We start from the raw sequence: 20989 nt of genomic DNA, 5'->3' as shown, positions 1-20989 counted from the left end.
AGGTTATTTACGGGCTGCTCTGCTGACACCAGCCCAGGTCCAGGAATCCAGCTCCAGCCATCTCAATTTGCTTTGCCTCTCTCTCTCTTTCTCTCTCTCTCCCTCTCCCAGAAGCACTGACCTGAAAAATAAAAATTGACAGCAGAGAAACAAACAGGAGGAGGAGAGGACGGAGGGTGAATTCTTCGGGCTTGTCTTTTAATTCTCTTAGCTGTGTTTGGAGGTTTTTCCAACCTGATCCACATAAAAAAAAAGAGGAACAAAGTAACCATATCCCAAAATCCCTAACTAAATTTTAACTTTGGTTACCATCAACGTTGCACTCCAACCCACTAAGGAATATTTCATAACATTAAAAAAAAAAAGGGGGAGTAGATTCTTGCTTTTCATTCCTCAAGCAGCCAGGAATTGTGTTTTTCAAGGCCATTCAGCTATGATTCACGCTCCTCCACGGAAAGCAATTTAATCCACAGCAAAAGCAATATACAGCAGCGCCGAGGTCCCAATCCTGACATTGTACGCCAACAAAGAGCTGTGTGATTGTTGGAGTTTGCTATATGTTAATTCAGTCGATAAATCAATAGCTTCACTGTAATTGAAGTAGTTTGCTGTTTGACGCAACATGTTGAAAAGTGAGAGGCGGAACAGTGAACCCTGTGGATCAAATGAAGTACTGCATCCTCCTCTAGAACTATCCACACACACACACACACACACACACACACAAGCATGACTGCACACTTCCCTTTAGTGTCTTGATTAATATGGTCTACCTTACATCAGTGCACTGGATGCCAGTACACACACACACACACACAAGCATGACTGCACACTTCCCTTTAGTGTCTTGATTAATATGGTCTACCTTACATCAGTGCACTGGATGCCAGTATACACTGCAATGCCTTCCGTGAGCAATTAGCAGAGAGGCTCCACCAGCATTGGATTATCCACAACAAAATGCCTCCTGACGCGCGCCCTAAAGCCTGCTGACTTATTCATATGCATTTACTTTTAAAAGCCTCTGGCCTGCTTTTAAAGGCTGGGCTGCCTCAGAATTGAAATAAGATCAACATCTGGGAGGAAAAAGAGATGGGAGATGAGACATGCAGGCATAATAGGTCTGCAAAGAGGTAGCTGAAAGGAAAGGGAGAGAGGAGGGGAGAAGGTTTGGAGATGATATTGGTGTCAGTTCCTCCTGCAGCAAAAACACCTGGACGAGATTTTAACTGCATTTGGTTAGAAAGCGGGGTTTTCGCTTTTTGGTTTAGAAGGTTCTCCACTTGTTGCCACAATTATGGCAGATTTGTCAAAATATAGGCTCTGACTCACAGTGATACGTTTTAAGAATGATTGTTTGCATTTCGTTCCTCCAGCCCTGAATATCATTACGAATTAAATCCACTGTCAGAATCTCATTTTTCTGTGTGCTTCATCTCTTTCTTGTCTCCAGGGACCCCAACAAACCAGTTCCCCAAGACACCAAGTTCATCCACACCAAGGCTAACCGCTTCGAAGAGGTGGCCTGGTCCAAGTACAATCCCCAGGACCAGCTCTATCTGCACATCGGCCTGAAGCCGCGTGTGCGTGACCACTACCGGGCCACCAAAGTGGCCTTCTGGAAACACTTAGTGCCCCATCTCTACAACCTCCATGAACTGTTCCACTACACCTCTACCACCACCAAAGTGCCACCGCCGGAGACCACACCGAAAAGCGTGTCCACCAAGAGGCCCAACGGGAAGAACTGGCCTTTCAATACCAAGCGCCCCCCCATGTCGCCCGCCTACAACAGCGAGGATAAGGACTCTTGGAGCGAGGACGAGGAGACGGGACCTCTTGTGGTTGACAACCCGAGGGACTACTCCACGGAGCTCAGCGTCACCATCGCGGTGGGAGCCTCGCTGCTGTTCCTCAACGTCCTGGCTTTCGCGGCCCTCTATTACCGCAAGGACAAGCGGCGGCAGGACTCCGGCCACGGGCAGCCCAGCCCGCAGCGCCAGACCACCGCCAACGACATCGGTCACCACGCGCCCGAGGAGGAGATCATGTCCTTGCAGATGAACCAGACGCACCACGAGTGCGAGGCGGGGAACAGCAACGAAGGGGCGCTGCGCCTGGCCTCGTTGCCCGACTACACGCTCACGCTGCGCCGCTCCCCGGACGACATCCCGCTCATGACGCCCAACACCATCACCATGATTCCCAACTCCCTGGTGGGCATGCCCAACCTCCACCCATACAACACCTTCACAACTGGCTTCAACTCCACCGGCCTGCCGCACTCCCACTCTACCACCCGCGTATAGCTTTAAGGAGGAGGCCAGGCGGGGGGCGGCCGGCGCAGGCGGGAGAGAAGGAAGTGGTGGCGGGTTGGCGGAGGAGGAGCAGGAGGATGAACGAACTGAGGAGAGGATTGTGTTTTATAAATATCACAGGCAGGGGAAGGGCTGCGTGGGGGCGGGGAAGGGCAGGAGTGGGATTAAAACGTGCAGAGATTTAACTAGACTTTTACTATGACGAGAGCAGCCGAGAGCTCTCTGTGGATGTCAAGTTGTGCAGAGCTGCCAAAATCAAACTGCTTTCCTTCTCCAGAAAGAGGAGGAGGTGGTCTTTCTGCAGTGTTTTTTTTTTTCTAAAATTAATCATTTTAAAAGCCTTTTTAAGCAGACTGAGGAGATATCAACACTTTTTTTCTTGAATTCAGAAGAACAAACAAAAAAAATCAAAGAGAAGTGCTTTTTATTTCCCCATCCCTTCCTCCTGCGGGAGACATCTAGAATGACGGCCTCCGCATCAATATTTGCGAATATTTTTAATTGCTTCTTTGTTTTCTTTTTACGTTTCAATGCCTTACTGAGCTCTTTCTTTCTGTCATTATTTCTCCTCCCTGAGACAATTCAGCGCGGAGTCGTGTTACAAAAGCAAGATAAGACTCAGAGATGAGAGACTCTGAATCCGGGATGGGAATCTAGAGGATATGCAGATGTAGAGATTTTAAAACCCATTTTGGGCGACTCTTTTTTTTTTTCTTTTTTTTTCCATTGTTGTTGTTGTGGTTATTTTTTTTTGTTTACTTCTCTGGTGCATACCAACACAACAGCCACACAGACAGTGTTATCCTTTTTTTTTTTTTTTTAAACTAGAAATGATTTGTGTGAGACTGTTTCTTGCCAAGACATGAGAAGGCGGAGATGAATACTACGTTACTGTGATTGTTTTAAAGAAGAAAAAAAAAGTGCATCTTTTACAGCCAATTTTATCTGTTGAGCTATCTAATTTTATGGTCACAAGGTGGTGCACGTGCAAATGCTGCTGTGTGTGGTGTGTGTTTGAAATGCATGTGAAAAGGATTTTGTATTTGCAGCGTGTAAGAGTGATCATCAGGTTGTGATAAAGAAAGAGAAACGATGTTGTAACTTGCAAATGCAAGAGTTCTTAGGGGGTGTGTGTGTGTTTGTATACGTGCGTGTATGTGAGAGAGAGAGAGAGAGAGAGACAGAGTGTGTGTTCGTGCACCAGTTTTATTTTACCTTTCTGTTTGTTTTGCATCTTACTATAGGTGTGGGGAGGGAGCGGGGGGATTCTGGGAAGTGTAGGAAACGAGTACTTTCTCACGTTGCCGATTTTGGTTCAACACCAGTAGAGTTTTCTGCTGCATCTCTGGGTGTCTGTCTTCGCAACATAGCACTTTTGTTGTTTTAAAAGTTCTATATGTCTAATTTTTTTGCTTAATGAATACAAAAATAAATATATTATTTTATGTCTAAGAGAGAAAAAAAAATTGCTAAAGAATCAACTGAACTAACAGACATGATTCCATCGACTTTGTAAGAGTTCCTCTTCAGCGGCAGACAGAGGCCTGTTTGCACTGACTAAACCTGCATCAGTGCACACTTGTATTTCTTTGAATATATATATAAATATGGGCATACATACATATATGTATAGGGCTTCTATGGAGATATCACCTCCCCCCTCTTCCCCGTTTACGAAACGACTAAAATGACAGTTCAGACAGAAACGGCCCGGCGTAAAGAACTCCCATGTAAAGTTGTTGCCATTTGAAACATGCCAAGCCCAAAAACATTCAAGGTGTCTTTGTAAGAGCTCTATATGTATATTTATGTATAAAATATTTAATATTTATTTATGTATACCAGATGCATACATGCTGATTGTGCCATGTGCCAAATTAAACTGTAAAAAAATGAAGAATATAAAGTTTCACTAAACTTTTTCCTTTCTTGATCATACTTCCTTTCTTTTTGTGACTTATTATTTCCCATTTTTAATGAGTTAAGGAGCGATCCTTGTGGCAAACTGCAAGGCTTCTCCCCCCACCCCCTGAAAGGACTTCCTTTTTGCCTCCCTTCTTCCTCTCTGCTGCTCCTTCTCCCCCTCTCTCCCTTTTTCTTGCTGAAGCCTTGGCAACTAAAAACACAGGCTAACAGCTTGGGGCCTATCTGTGTGCATGACTCCAGATTTTTACTGTAATTCACACAAAGTAGTGCTGCAGCAGTGGGAGATTGTGAAAAGATTGCCTTGATGCGCTCTCACGGCATCCTATTATATGTTAATCTGGTGGAGAAAACTGGAGTTATTGATTCTACGAACAAAACTGACAATTTTCATTTGGTGTCGCCGTGCAGCCCCGATTCTCCACAAAGTGCGCTAATGCTACCCGACCAGTAATGCTAGATCAACTTTGGAGTTTTGGTACCGTGGAACTCAACATATTTATGAAGTAGGCCATTACGGCTCCCCTTGGTATTTAATGATTGGGAACGCAGCAGAGCGAGAAGTGCAGTCTGGTCAGCTCATCAGTGATGTTGCCGGTAGCAGAGAGGAAGAAAGAAAAGCGGGGGGGTCTATTTGAGGAAAATCGTTTGGATATTGATATGAGTCATCGCAGTTTTGCTCGTTTTGCCTTATATGAAGTTCACTTCCTGGTTTTTGCGCCGTCGTACAAAGCGAGAAAATCTGCTTTTATGTACAGGATCATTTACGAAAATCTCCATGAAGTATACAAGCAATCTAATTACAACAATCCTGCCATAGATTTCAACCCAAACAGTTTAAATAAAATAAAGACTTTTCAATACCTCAGCATTCAACAATGTTGTGTTTTATTGAAATGCAGCACATATACATTTATTACGAATGATTTAGTCGCACGTGCCAACTTGGCAGCTTTCATCTGTCAAGGTACCCAACCCAGAAATTCACGTGTAGAAAAAAAATATAAGTTGATAAGACAAAGAGAAAAAGGAAAGAAGACGGCAAGGGCATCTTGAACATATGGCCACTGTAAATGGATTAGTGTGACACTATGCTTGCTTCCATCAGAAAATATATTCATCTTTTAAATAGTTCACATCATTGCCAAAACCTGTAGAGGGCATTGCAGGTCACCCTACATTTATAGACTAACTGCCTGTTTTTATACGCACATTTATGGTCTCAGGCTCTTAAAATTTATTACAGGCATGATAAATTAAAGATGCAAGAATCTTTTTTCAACAACACACAGTTTATATCTTTAGATTATTGTTTGGAAATATTATGATGGATCAGTTTTTCATTTCGTTTTCTTTTTTTTCTTCTTTTTCTTTTGATGAAATGATCCAGGAAATAAACTCATTAAAGCACCAGTTTCTCCAGTTCCATCAAACACTTCGGTACATTTCAGGTTTTATTAACTTTAGCTTTTAACTGGTGTTCCATGAAAAGGTGGCCATAAACAAAGCACCAAATATATGCTGCTTTTTAGCACCGTGCTTTAAGGATTTGTGAATCGCTAACAAGCTGCCATTTATAATCCCAGTCATTACTGATTGATTATGTGATAGGTGCAGACAATCTGCTGATGAGACTGACTAACTCTGGGTGAAAGCTCCAGAAATCTTTGCAGTCAGGGCACCGTGCATCGTGCCTCCTGTCAGCTTTTATTTCCGTGCTCATTTTTATGAATGAACATTTTACGACACGGAATGTGGAATAAAGTGCACTCTTTAGATGTGGGAGTAGGTTGACTTCCACTGATTCGAGCACACACAAGCATCACCTTGCAAAATGTTCATACCACTTTACCACTGAATTACTGCTACCGATTATAAATTAGATTGAACATGTTAACATGCTTTGATCTTAACAATGTTGCTCTGACTTTCTGTTTAGGACCATGGTCCCGTTTTCCACTAAATTTGAGCAGCGTCTCTGTCCCAACGGGGGGGAAAAGCACCAGCAGAGGTTGCCGGTGTTAAGCATCATGTTACAGCTCTAGAAAAAAAAAAAGAGCCCAATGCACTGAAAACCCGACGGTTATTCCACCAAATATTGATTTCTGAACTCTTCCTGTGTTAAAACATTAGCATTGTTGTTTCTAAATGAATGTGAACTTGTTTTCTTTGCGTTTTTTGAGGTCTGAAAGCACTGCATCTTTTTTTTGTTATTTTGATCATTTCTCATTTTTTCCAAATAAATACCAAGTTTTTGCTTGGAATTTCAGACATGTCAGCAGCTCATAGAATAAAAAAACAATATTCATTTTATTCAAACATATCTATAAAAAGTAAAATGAGAGAAACTGATCATTATATCTTTTTTCCAGATGCTGTATGTGCAAAATCTTCTGCTTTTGTTTACTATGTATCCTAAGAGGCTAATAGAGCAAATTGCTTTTTTTTTTTATCGTTCATATCCCATTTTATTTTTGACCAAGTGAAAACATATGCCACATTTTGTAGATTTTGATTCTCAAGCAATTTTGAAAATTCTGTTTTCGGTTCCCTTACTGTTAACTTTCTGCTAGCATAGCATATCATGTGAAATCTCAATGATATTATTGATTTTTGAGAGTAAGTTATGATAAAATGTGGAACAAAACAGTGAATGCGGTTAAAATTGGGCAGTGGATGTTAGAGAGAATTTTCAAAAAAAAAAAAAAAAACATATCATGGAAGGTTGCCATGATATTTCCAATCTAGCTTTAAAGCAGGGCAAATGTAACAGAGTGCTGGCAGGGGTACACACGATGGCATCTGGAGGCAAAGTTTTGGATACATTTCCCTAAGAAGAGCCACGTAATTACACAAAACCACTGGGGGAAAACGCTACGAAAACTCCAGCGAGACGAGACGAGGTCCGACTCGTCCTTTACCGACACCGGGACGTTGAACCAAATCAGCCCAAACGTCAGGTGACACGACACAGGGGTGGAAAACGAGCAGGACTCATTTCAGAGCAGTCGAGATCTGTTTGCGGTTCATTGAGTTGTGCGTCCACGAAGTGACATCATTCACGGACGAGCTCGGAATACCCCGACGGGGTTTGTGACTGCCCCGACAGCGGCGAAGACAAACGCATTCCAGGAAATGGATGTGCCAAATTACACGGTGGCACCCGCTGGGAGAAGAGCTGCAGGTGTGGCTGTGGGTTTCTTGCTGCGTGTATGTGTGAAGTTATCGCGAATTTTATTGTCACTGCAGAGAACGTGTTGTTAAGTATATTTCCTCTCACCTTTTCTCTCCCTTGCCTCCATCGCTTTCCTTTTGTGTCTCATTCGCCTTCGTTTTCTGTTTTTTCTTATTTAAATCTTCCCTGTAGAAAATTCAGCTTGTTTTTGTTTTGTTTTGTTTTTATTTCCAGATCTGTTTCTGTCTCAGTTAAACAGGAGCATGTGCCTTTAATTTAAACTTTCTTAGTTCCCTAAATGCAAACTTCTCTCTAATTTGGTTTCATTATCTTGAGTTAACATGTCTCTGTGGACTAAGAGGTTAATAAACAGCCATCATTAAAAAGCAAGTCACTAAACGATAGCTTGTTCGTTTAAAGTGTAGTTCCCTGCCCAGTGAGAAATAGCACTAATTTGAACTTTGGAGCTATAGGTAGACCTCATTTAGGCATTGCTCTAATGCACTTATAGAAAAGTAAAATATGAGTTGTCCAGCAAGAACTGAAAACACAAAGACAGGACACACATTGCTTGTTGTCCTGTCAGATAGGAAATCACAGGACTGGTGATGAAAGAGTTGTGAATCTGAGACAGACTGGGGCTGATTTCTTGTTTTTATCCATATTTACTCAGTCACAGCTAACACAAGTGTGCATTTAGACTTATAATAAACATCTAAAACCAGTTCTAGGCCTGTAATTCTTCCAAACCTTTGGCAGAAAACGCCAAAGGAATGGCGAGAATATGGTGATGGCAACATCGTGCTGGACGAAGCTGGACTTTCTGTTGGTCAACCGTAAAAACATCCCCACAAAACTCATTGAGGTTATAAAGTGACAAAATGTGAAATGGTTCAAGCGTATTAATAGTTGTGTGAGGTTAATAGCATATTCCATTTTTTTATTCAAATGCAAGCATTTTACAAAACATTTTTGGACGTCGCTGCAATCTGCGTACATATGGAGGAAATAAACATAACCTTCAGGTCAACGAGTTTAGCATCTGGATTCTTTCAGGGCTGTTGCAAAACAAACACACCTTCATTTTTCCTTGTCCTGCTGAAACGAATAAGGTCTTCCCTGAAAAACACTTAATCTGGATGGCAGCATATGCTGCTCTAAAACCTGAATATATCATTTAGGATTAATTGTGCCTCCACAGATGCGCAAGCTTCTCGTTCTGCGTTCACTAAGGCACCCTGTGCCATCGCCAATGCCGGCTTTTGAACTGTCATAAGTGAGCTTTCGTCGCGAGAAGGCCTTAAAACATACAGAACTGCAGAGTTCTGTATGTTTTTCATGCAGTCCTGTTATTTAGTGCAAATTTTCACCACTATCCTCAGAAACAATCTGCTGTAGATGCTTGAATGAAAGTGAATAAGTGCGTACCCCTTTTTCCAGAGCTAGGCCTAAACACCTGCTTTCCTGAAAGTGTTTCTAAATGATGAAATGTTGGTTTCAGAGTATTTGAAATGAATAAGTTAAATCCTTGTAGGGGCTAGTGTAATTTTCTGTGTGCTGTTGTTTTTATTACATCAACAATTTCGCACATTTAAATGGAAATTCTGTGGGGTTTTTTTTTTTTGTTTGTTTGTTTGTTTTTTTACTACCTGAAACTACTTTTCTTAAGGCCAAATGCAATGAAATCCCATTGCGATTAAACTGACTTTTAAAAAAGACACCAGTGACGTGCAATTGGTGATATATTTTTTTTTACAGGTCACATCTGTCCTATCACAGAGAGGCTCTCTAAAAGATTTAGCTTTTCGCAGGTTTTTGGACACTGGAGTACATTAGAATTTGCCGGAAGGGTTAAATCTTTGTATTTCCTTGTGGTCTTTAAACAGATAAAACATAGATACTCCATAAAAGTAAAGCAAAAAAACCTTTCATGATTTGGTGTTTAAATGCAGCTTTGGGTGCAACAAACTGAGGCGGCATTGCAAAAATGGAAAAAGGACCAAATGTATTGTGCAGTTGAGCAGTAAAAAGAGGCCAGTTTGGCTTTTACAGAAGTCCAATAAACAGGAGTAGTCACCATAGTTCATCTCATACAAGCATTCCCACTTGCCCTGGGCCTAACGCTGCTTGTCGACTACATAATGATCTGCCCTCTATAAGATAGATGGCCTCAAGATTCCACTGAGGCTGCTGAGACTAAAGCCTGCATGCTGCCGGTGCGTTAGGGTAGTAAAGACAGCAGGCAACAAAACGTGTTTTATCTCCGGTCTCGCACGTGGAATAAGCGGGCAGCATGAAATGCAGCTTGATGGCCGATTTTTCTTACCGTCTGTTCCAATTCTGGGAGCAGGATGGGGAAAAGACATTTCATAGTCAAAATCTCCAGGATCAAATTCCGTTTTTCGTTCACAGCGACACGTGGTCTGACCGTGGGTATTTCTTTTTGCAAAGTCGCTCCATCACTATCTTTCAGTTGCATCAGCTGGAGTTCACCATCAGATGGCAGTCCACTAATGCCTCTCTCAGATGTGTGTGGCCGACGACATAGGAGGGTTGCGTCAGTGGACCTTTGGTGTCAGAACCTGGTAGCGTACGCGGCTCCTTTAGAGACCACAGAGGATGTCAAAAAAAATTGTTTTTTTTGTTTGTTTTTTATCTTTGAGATTGCATTACAAATACTTTCAGTGACACCAATATGGTCTGGTGTGCTAATCCAAGCTACCAGGCATTTCACACATCTTTCAGATCAAATACGTCAAGGACTTAACTTAAATATCGGAGCTTCGTTTATAAAAAAAAAAAAAAGGTACTTTTTTTCTCATAAAGAATGGAAAACGGCCTTTGAAGTTAAGCCTCTTTTACCCTCAGAGGCAATAAGCCAACGTTTTTCCAGTGAAGATCTAAATGTTAACCCTGCTTAGCTAATTTTAAACATTTTAAGTTGCGTGATATATTTATGGTACATTCTCTTTCCCAGAGCCAGAGCTCGGTTTATAACAGGCAGTTGGCCTAATATAAATGCAAAAAGTTTTTAATATCTGAGCCTTTCCTTCTCTTTAGAAGACTGCATGTGTTGGCTGCACATATTTTCAGATCATTAAGCCAACCTTCAAATCTGACAATAAGAGCTAAAGTCAACACAAAATGCAGTTTCCTGTTGCCATTCTCAAGAAAGCTATCCAAACCAACATTAACAAGCTAAACGTAAGGTGTGACGGGGAACAGGGTCTAATATTATGTGCAGAATTGTTTCAATTCAGGAGGGTTTTTGAACAGCATGCTATAGCATCTCAATTATTTGAGTCTGGGCTTTAACTAGGCCACAGCAAAACCTTCTGGATTTTTTTTTTTTTTTTTTGCTGTAGCCCAAATGTCCTTATATAAGGTCACTAAGTGAAAGCCAGGTGTTCTCTTTTAACACTTTTTTGGGTTAAAGTAGCTAGAATTCACTTTTGCAAAAATAAAAACAAGTGATCCAGGTCCTGACTCGGCGAAAAAAAACAAACAAAAAAAACAGGCCCAAACATCACATTACATTACAAAGAATCCAGAATGGGACGTGCATAAATTAATCCATATAGAAAAGAAAGCTTTAACATATTAAAACACATTAATCACAGCGACGACACAACGGCTGTTTCCAACCTCTCTCCCGTGATTCTTACATGCTCCGAGCATTTTCACAGCTGTAAAGATGCCCCGAGACCCCCCTGTGTGACTGACAGCTTCCCAGCTTGCTTCTTTTCAACACTTTCTGTCTCTGGCCCTCTGGGTAGCTCGTGGCATTTGCTAAAACTATGCTCACTGTCACTTCCATTCACATATCCACGTCTCAGAGCCTTTAACCCACCTTTCTGTTTCTTCATTTGATGTATAAATTAGGGATAACGCCTTATGCTTTTCCCCCATTTTCAAAATAAACAAATAAAACTGCTATGTTGAAGTTCGTAGGCATATTTTTCTCTTCTTTGCTTCAGTTTTAGTTATGATTTCCAAGTAAACTGAGCTGAAAGAGGAAGGACGAAGCGGAGTCGAGAAATACCCCAGTCAGAAATGATGTAATGGCTCATTTAAAGTCCAGAAGACTGGATGACTCACATTCCTTGGGAATGAAGTCCTTTGAAAATAATTGTGCTGGTTTCCTCTTGCGTACAATAGGACAGCGGCCAGAGAAAATAACAGGAAATTACTTGACTATATGTTGGGATTTGGATTTACGTAAGCGAAGCAAGAAAAATCCAAACAAACGATAAAAATGTGTTCCTCTGAAACAGGGAGTTCCTCTGAAACAGGGAGTTCCTCCTGCGCTAACGGCCACTGGGGACATTTCTTGAACAGAAATTGATATATATAGAGACTTTTAGTAGAGAGAAAGGCTTGTTTTTATTGACAAAATTACATTGTTACAGAAACTCTCTAGGCGAAATCAAAGACTTAAACTTACTCGTAATAGCAGCAGAGACGTTTCTGGCCATGAAAAATAATATTCAAAGGTTGATTTAGGTGTTTGTGAAAAACTCAACTTTTTACCTTTATTTCACCAGAAAAATCCCACTGAGATTAAAAATGTCTTACAAGAGAATCCTGGTTTATGACATTGTGCCTTACCTCTAGAAAGGTGCGATGCTTATTGTGCCTGAAATCCTCAAAGTAGAACAGTTTTTCTTTATCAATGCTTTTACTCACAGCTGTTCTTTTGCCGTGTTTGGGAGTGTTTCATTCAGCTGCCGAAAGTTGTTGTGAAAGCACAGCTCTCATTTCAGGACGACTCTGCGATGAAAAATGTATGGAAGCAGCTCATACGAATAAAGAAGTGTGGACTCGAATGACCATGTTTTCAGATACCTACAGTATATCTTGCTGCGTCGTCTTCCACAACTACCAAGAATGATCACCAAACATACGGTCATGATGGGTCCTTGATTTTTATTTTTGTTTTTTTCTGCTTGCAAAATTCATGCTTTTTTTTTTTATCCTGCTGTTACTTTATGCTGCTATAGTTATGCAAGGAAATTATTGTGTGACTACTTTTCTATCATATCTTATGGCAGTGCAGTTATTGCCACAAATTAAATGTTGATTAAACGCCTCATACAACTTCGTATTAGCTTTGTATGACTAGCCCTGTGCTTAAGGAAACTGCACACAAAGCTGTAATTTACAATAGTGTAACCAACATGCCGTATGTCTGATGTTTGCTCAGTGTCTGTTGTGAAATGCACTTCAATGAAAAGGGATATAGAACAAATGACAAATAATTCCATCACAAGGTTTCATTTTCTCCGGAAATTCAGCGTCCTCATTCTGGCAATTGCCCAGACAAGAAGGGGTGGTGTATGTTGCAAATGAAGTATCATTATTGTTTCTAGCAGAATTTTTGTTTTTCGTTCACATTTTAGATCTTGGTTTCACTTCAAAACAAAATAAGCACAATTACAGACATAAATTATGCCTGTTTTCCTTGTTCTGTTTGTGGTTTCTTGTTTTCTTCTTCCAGCCAAGTAAAAACCCAAGTTAGTAAAAATAATTGGGAAAGAGTAAAAATCCTCTCTCTGCAGCAAAGTTTTTTGTTTTTTTTAACAGATGATTGGTAGTTGGATCCTGAGCAACTCCCTGTGACAAAGTGAGCTGGATACTGATTGCCCAAATTTCACCCAATCAGCTTGAAGCCATACAGAGAAAGCAAATTAACAACTGTGTTATTATAATTATTGGTTGTTTTTTTTTTAAAGGTAAGATAGCACAGGTGTAACATTTAGTCTGTAATAGTATTGTTCTTCCTTGCTGTTTACACACTAGTGCCATAACTCTGTCTGACATATGAATATATTCATGAAAGATTCAGAGACTAAAGTTAGATGTCTGAGAGATCAAGGACAAACTGTGAGATTGTTTTTCACGGCCAAAAAAAAGTAGTTGTCCTACCACAGATTACAACAACATTAATCGCTTTAAAAGGGTTTCACGGTGTTTGAGGGTTATCTGAACATTTTCCAAGACTTTTCTCTTCTCTCTGCATACAAAACAATGTACAGTTGTGGGGGGGAAACGTAAAGGAGGCCTTGAGCAAACAGCTTGTTTGTTTTTCCTTTAGCCCGAAACCCATAGCCTGTGCAATTTACAAAATTGCGCCTTTAAATATTTCAAATTGATTACTGAAGTAGTTTGTTCCTCATTTAGTCTGATTCTAAACATAGGCATGGCTGTTTTTTTTTTTTTTGTTTTTTTTCCAGCGTGTTAAAAATAATAGTGAATACATCAGCAAAATTACACTGCTGGATTCGAGTCGTGAGGGAAAATTCGTGCTATAAGTGGGAAGCGTTCGCAGCGCCCTTTAGTGTGTGTTTCCTTGACAACTGCAGGAAACACCTGCACACGGATGTCACATGCAAAAACAAATCAACACTGCGACAGGCGCTACAAATGTGAGTAGTTTCATAATTTTCTGCCCTGAAAAATGAAAAAAGATGTAAAGATACTCCTACGCAAGAGCTCTGGAATACTGTATGTCATATGTGGAGCTGTCGATTTATACTTTATTACACAGTATACCTAACTATGTGTAATGGTAGAATGTAAATAACTTGTACTTTTACAGTTTAAGACACTTTAACTCAGTTATGTGTTAGATTATTATTGAGAAATATGTTGCATAGTAAGTGGATGGTTTCGGTGGATTTGTTTTTTTTTTTTTAATGCACACTAAAGAGTGAGTTTGCTTCTACTTAAGGAAAATGTATCGTTTTAACCGTTCAGTAGTTTGCACAAGCCAGCTAGCTATCTTCAGCATTTAATCTTTGACAAAAAAAAATAGTCCTGAAATTAATAAAAACAGGCAAAATCTTAATTTAAACTCTTTGACGATCTAAACACCAGGATATAGTGTCAGTCTCAAATATCACTGTTGGAGGAAATCATCCCTCATCAACATGCTGCCATCACCGTGTTTTACTGTAAGAATAAAGTGGCTGGTCATCTCTCTGTCAGTTCAGAGTTGTGCCATTTTCTGTCAGTAGATTGAGCAAAGCTTCCACGTAATGTGCTGAACTGAATCCGTAACCCAAAATTGTTGTTGTCAAACCGACATTCCTGAATCCAGTCGGACACATCCGTATTTCACCAAGGGCTAAATGAAGTAGTTCTTTCCATGTTGCAGCTTTTACTTTGTTTTATTGTTGCAAAACATGCAACTGACACTGGTCCTTAAATACTTGTTTCTTTTTTTTTTTTTTTTTTTTGTCTGTAAAAATGTCCTCCCTCTAATTCTGACATTGGTTTCATTTATCTTTTTATAGTTCCCCCGCTAGGACCCAAACATTTCCTTGTAACTATGTTATGCGCAGTAGTAAACAGTTCACCCTGCTCTTTCTTCTTCCTGGGAGCTCGCATGGAATAACAAAGTGGTGATCTCAGTCCTTGATTCAGACGCAGTTATGTAACAACTAGTCTGAGTCCGACCATTCATTTCGTGTGTGTCGGCTTGTCTTGGCAGCATGTGTGTGTGTGTGTGTGTGTGTGCTGGGCGATTTAGCAAACTAAATCCTCGGGAGTGCGTTGTTAGCCTGGACCAGTTGTGAAACTCACAGGGGAGAGGCGTTGCTCGACTCTCTCATCAAGCAGATGACAGAAGGCTACGTGCTCCGCATGCTGCTCTCATCTCGCCCATGATAGCTTCGCCGCACAGGCCATATCGCCGCTTCATTTACTCATTGTCTGATAATAACAAGTGTCTCCTTTTTGCCATACTCAATTACATCTTCATTATCCTCCTATTTAGGTTAAAATAAACCCGCGTTGCATTTGGAGATCCTAAAAGTCCGCGTGACATTTATTACCAGGCTATCTGAGCCTATAGGTGAGGGGCTATAGAGAGGGTGCAATATTTATTATGTCTTCATCTCTCAGGACCATTTACCGTCTCATCATAGCAACAATTTGTTTTAATTCACCAGCTAGAGGACTCTGAACATTCATTACTCAGTCTGTCTGCCGTCTGAACAATGACGGGCTGACACACTGACCTCTCACTTTGGCGCGCTGTCAATCAAACACCCGTTTCATAGTAATGAGCGGATAAACAATGGGGAGGTGTTCCCCCAAGACAAACTGATATATTACATCTGATCTCATGAAAGAGCAATCTAATAAAAAAAAAATCATGCAACATAATTAGCCGCTTGTTACTTTCCAAGTACGATGAAACGGCAGTGGATTAGCGCTGCAGCAGCGTCCCAGCTGGACCAAGCAGAGAGCTCCTCTGGTCTGTTTGTGCGCCACACGGGTTTCCACGTTTTGTCGTGTTAAAAACAACCAACTTTAATATGTTTTCGTGGGGTTGGTGCACACCTGTGAAGAATATAGAAAGAGGCAAATGATTTTCAACCATTTCTGCAAATGAATATGCAACAACAACAACAAAAAAAAAATGTTGGATGCAATGTCTCCAATGGTAATGCTTTTGGGCCAATTTAGATTGCATGGAGAGAATATATGAAAATAAATGTTCAAATCTTTACAGATGTTTCTTTGGGTCTGGGATTTTACAGAGCAATTCAAACAGATGCATTTGCTTTGTTCTAAATCATTCTCTTGTACATTTTTATTTAGTTCTTGCCAGAAGGTGAACCTTCATGCCCCACTCTTCTTGTTTATCCTGCATGTGTCAGCTGACCTGCTTTCCTGACTCTTTTTATGGAAAACATTACTACAACATGCCACTGAATGCGGTTAGATATAAAACACATAAAGCAGAAGTGCAGATATATTTACACTACAAACTTTAGCATGAAGCTATAAAACGACATAGGACAGTAAACTGAAAGCAGAAGTATCGTATATGTTCAAAAAGGAAGTGCTTGTTTTAAACTGTTAATCGTCAAAAGGTTCGCAGAGTTGCTAGAAACTGTGCTTGAGTAAAAGTAGCACTGGTTCAACATATTATTTTTTTTTACTCAGAAGGAAATAAAAAGTAATCATCCAAAAAACGACTCTGCTGTGAGTCTCTTGCTTGGTTCACTGATTAGTCCTCTCCTTGCCTGGCCTCCCAGTTTGGACGATTAACCATGTTGTTGTAGCAGTGGTGGTTTTTGATGTGGGCCACGTGAACGGTTGCCCAGGGATGTGGTAAAGGAGAGATGGGGTTGGGCAATGATAATAGATCATTGTCGTCAGTGTAACTTTCAAAGCGTAGGTTTAATAATCTGTTACCTTTGACCTGTCCGCTGTGTTCCTTGGTCTTCACGATGCTGTTTTTGACGCCAATTTTCACTAATAAACCTGTGAGGCCTCCTCAGAATAGGTTTATACATCCATCCATCCATTCATTTTCTTCCACTCTTGTCCCTACTGGGGTTGGGAGGGTTGCTGGTGCCCATCTCCAGCGAACGTTTTGGGCGAGAGGCGGGGTACATCCTGGGCAGGTCGCCAGTAGGTTTATACAGAGATTAAATTATGCACAAGTTGCCTTAATATTCTGTTTAGAGGACTTCTTAAGACGTGTGGCTGTACAGTAATAAATCTAATAAATGAGGTTGAAAACAACTACAAACCTCACCATCAGAGCCAAATATCATGTTCCTTCTACTTCACACTTGTGTTCGTGTTGGTCTACCACATGAAATCTAGTGAAGTGTAAACACAAACAGAGTTGGTGATTGTACCACAAGTGTGAAAAAGTTCACGGGTATGAATACTTTCGCTAGGCCTCAACATTCAGAGCTACATCTAAAAGATGAAGAAAAGTGGAAAGTGGCAAATGTCTTTTTGTTTCACCTGTACTCCGCCGACACATTTCCTGCAGCGTCGCAGTTCCTCCGCGTGAGTCTGAAAACAGGATGTGCTACTCTTTTGTCAGGGAAGTTCTATCATGCCAACTTTGTTACAATCCTGAGCAGCTGTGGCCTCAATCAGTCACTCTCCTTTTTTACAATAACTGGAACAGACAACAAAGTGGAGGCAGGTTACTCCACGCTGCCTCTGTGCCCCCTTTTGTCGGAAAAACTCTCATTTTCCCTTTTGCTGTCTTTCTGTTCCCATTCTTCTCTTTTGCCTTTACAGGAACATCATATGTAAAGCTATTTTTCTTTTTTTTCTTTTTTTTTTCTTTTTTTGCTCTACTGCAGCTATGTGTCCCTGTGCTCGTCGGGGTCAGTGAGGCTAAACAGAGGACTGGATTTCAAAACTGAATCTGAGGAACCAATTGCTCTTTAATAAGACATGAAAAGACATGGGACGCCTTTGTACCCCGACATTCAGTCATAAAGTCGGTATACATATCCAGTCTGTCCACTGTACTGTGTCTCCAGCTGTGCTTAAGATCATGTCAGTTTAGATGTGTGGGGATTTAGTGTTTTATAAAAGCATTCATATCCCTTAATTTCATTTCTCATGATTGACTGTCTTCATTTCCAAACAACACAAAGCCCATCCCTTCCTTCTTATTAGCCCCAAAAGCAGATTCTATGTAATTACAACAAGACATCTTACCAGATATTTTAAATTAATGACTTAGTTCGTCGTTCAGCCATCGTCTGAGCAGATGTGGCAATCCCTCAGCAGGCTAAAAATAATTTTGCCTCCAACAGCTGGAACACTCCGCGGATATCCTGCATTATGAGACTCCAAGTAACGAGTGAAAAATCACACTTTACAACCGCAGCATCCATTGCTCTCCTTTGGGTTTCTTTGACAACTGCAGGAAACACCTGCACGCAGATGTCACTCTCTGTGCCCGCGGTATGCTTAAGTGAAATGACAGCAGAATATAAGCACAGCCACAACCACAGTCTCCTTGTCAAGCCAGACTTTCAGCTGACTGTGGGCAGAGACCTACCCTTTCTCCAAGCTTATTTTGTCAAATGGATATTTTATATGGTTTTTTAACAATGCTGAATTTAAGAAAAATCCTTTTTTTTTTTATTGCTTCAGTAAAAATGTATTGTAAGAGTAATTTCTGGTTAGAAAGAAATTAGGATCCGCCACCATCTACTGCCACTTAAAATGTCTAAATTGAAGCACCGATGTGTCACGTCAGGTGTTTGTCATCAGAACAGCATTTGTAAATTAGCTTGACCGTTTTTTAAACCTTTAAACATTTAGCCATCAGAAGTCTTCAGAAAGAAGATTGCATCCGTTTATAATTCTGGTAAGTATTTTTAAAGAAGTTTTCAAAGAATTTGAAGCTGCAGCACATGTTCAGAGGGCACTCAGAACAACTACCATCGGGCCCCAGTCTGGCCATCCAAGCAATTTCACCCTGAAAACTGACTTCAAGGTGACACAAGTATCTAAAAACCCTAAAATGTCATCACAGGGCCTCCAGCAGGAACTGGCTACTGTAGATATGAAAGTGCTTGCCTGCGCGGTCAGAAAGAGACTGCAAAAACGTTCCTTTTATTGAGGACTTGCAACTAGAAAACCATTGTTCCACAAGAAAAAAAAATAGGAAGTCAGACTGAAGTTTACCACAAAGAAGACAAAGACTTCCAGATTCCTTCTCATTGGACGGCTGAGTCTAAAACTAAACTTTAATCGATAAATAAGCCATAAATGACATTCAAGGAAAACGTCATACCAACTTTGAAACACAGAGGCGGTGGGATGCACACGATAATATAAGGTTATACTAGGTTATTTAATGGAGGGTGCTTGAGATTATCTACAAAACAACAAATATACAAGAAAACCCACAAAGAACTGCCTGAGAATTAAGAAACAAAAAAGTCCTAGGCAGTGTCAAAATGAATATTTTTTATTTTAATAAGTTAAACTATCTGAAAACTTCTCTTTGTATTTATTCACGCTATTTGTGTAGGATATATTTTGTTAAATTATTTGAAACGTAAGTGCACCAGCACAAAAGCACAAAAGAAAAAGTTCTCACATCAAATTACAGGAAGCTATTGAAAACGAACGTAGTTTCTCATGATGCACGCTCTCCTCACATGGGGTCAAACGTAGCCTGTCTGAGCTACATTTGTGGTTTTCCGGAGTTACAGCAGAAGCGAAACTCGCAGCACAATCAGAACAAGGTTACAGGAAACCAGAAAAGCAAACATGAAGCCATGGGGTGAGGGGGGAGGAAACGTAGTGACACCAGGCAGCAACAGTCATTTCGCTTGTCTGAAAGGCAAGAACTGAAGTTATAATGACTTACAACTTCACTCACTATTTTTCTCAGCTCGTAGCTTCAAATCGGAAAACAGACGACACAAAAAAAATGCTCCATCAAAATGTAGCTTTATTTCTAAACACATTTATGTTACAATAATGTATATGTAAAAAAAAACAAAAAACAAAAACGATATTCACAAAAACTGTACACTTTAAATGTTGACACACAAGTATAGCCTGACGCGCACAGCAGATCTGAACTCACTGGATTTCAAATAGGCTTTTAAGCTAAAGTGCAATCTGTAATTTTAAACCAGAGAAAGCTCTGGCTTTTTAAAAATAAATGGAAATGAAGATTTAAGGCCTTTTACTGGCATGGCACTTATGAGAATTTTAACATTCTCTCTATACTCTGGGCAGCATTTTTCATGTCAGACAGATGGAAGCTTTGTCTATTTTGGGGGAATATGTCACACATCTTGGACCCGATGCTGCGGGGACGTGGCGGTGCTGGCCGGACGCGGGATTGCCGGGGGGCGTCTGAGGGTGCTCTTGCATTTCAAAATTGAAGCGAGTGCCCTTTTAATTTCTGAAGGCAACCTTTTTCCCCCCGTCTCCTGTCCCTGAAGAGGCGAGAGAGAGAGAGCGCGAAGCGTTCGCCCCATCATATCTGCTCTGGCGTGGATCTCACTTTCTTCTTCTTTGGTGCCTCGCCCTTCCCGTATCTCTGTTCACATCTCTGTAGAGTGGGGAGAGGGAGGGAGGAGAGAGAGACAACAACGCACGGTTTATAAAAAGAGTAGCATACAGGCATACATCAATGCACAGCCGCAAACACTCACTGACTAATAGGTTAGGCTTGTGAAGATACGGCAGGAGTTGCAATTAATTTGCAACATTCATTTTCTCCTGTGTCGAGATCATCTGCAGCAGCAGATGTATGTTTTTGTTCTTTCTTACCCGTGTGCTTGCAAGGGGCAATATACACACTCATGGGCCCCTAATGCACTATTCCTTTAGAACTGATAGGAGGATCATGATGCTTATGTAGTCAAGTATGCCATTAACACAAAAGCGCAAGCAGATAGTCTACCTCAGTCCCCAGACATGGCATTTAAATATAAAAGGTGCTCAGAGATAAACAGAAGGGGGGGGGAGGGGATAACAGACGAAGGGAACCAAGCTGGGCTACTGCTGAGCTCTCCTTCTTTCAATGTGTAGCAAAACATGCAACCCGGTCAGTGGCTTCACCTTCACAGCCACACGGCAGCCTGCTGGTTTTTCAGCTTGAACGTAAAACGCAAACAGACGAGATTGAGTAAAACACATACCCGCGAGTTCCTGGTCCAACATGTTGATAAAACTCTCCAGCTCATCTGTGTCTCCCAGCTTGGCTGAAAAAAAAAAAAAAAAAAAAAAAAACAACAAGAAAAATTCAAGGAACTACAGAGGGAAAAGGCAG

The 20989-nt window shown here is 40.8% G+C and overlaps 2 protein-coding genes across 7 annotated transcripts in view; one reads left to right on the top strand and one right to left on the bottom strand.

Annotated features, from left to right (window-relative positions):
* The window catches only part of nlgn3a (neuroligin 3a), a 168759-nt gene extending 166180 nt beyond the window's left edge, over nucleotides 1–2579 (top strand). For 5 of the 6 annotated variants that reach the window (XM_016669628.1, XM_016669632.1, XM_016669631.1 and 2 more), the window contains one exon: nucleotides 1454–2309. In XM_016669628.1, coding sequence (XP_016525114.1) covers nucleotides 1454–2309 — 856 coding nt within the window. Of the gene's footprint in view, nucleotides 1–1453 lie in introns of all 6 variants that reach the window. The other variant, XM_016669629.1, reaches the window with a different exon arrangement.
* A 17057-nt stretch (nucleotides 2580–19636) lies between these two features.
* LOC103135640 (regulator of cell cycle RGCC) overlaps nucleotides 19637–20989 on the bottom strand; it is a 4232-nt gene continuing 2879 nt past the window's right edge. Inside the window, exons 4-5 of the mRNA XM_007548469.2 lie at nucleotides 20859–20921; nucleotides 19637–20266 (exon numbers count right to left, since the gene is read on the bottom strand). Of these exons, the coding sequence (XP_007548531.1) occupies nucleotides 20259–20266; nucleotides 20859–20921 (71 nt within the window). The 3' untranslated portion in view covers nucleotides 19637–20258. The remainder of the gene's footprint in view (nucleotides 20267–20858; nucleotides 20922–20989) is intronic.

Source organism: Poecilia formosa, unplaced genomic scaffold (genome assembly GCF_000485575.1).
Source record: "Poecilia formosa unplaced genomic scaffold, Poecilia_formosa-5.1.2 Scaffold26, whole genome shotgun sequence".
Taxonomy (NCBI): domain Eukaryota; kingdom Metazoa; phylum Chordata; class Actinopteri; order Cyprinodontiformes; family Poeciliidae; genus Poecilia; species Poecilia formosa.
Note: the sequence above shows the minus strand (reverse complement) of the source record. Positions and strands in the feature narration are given on the sequence as shown.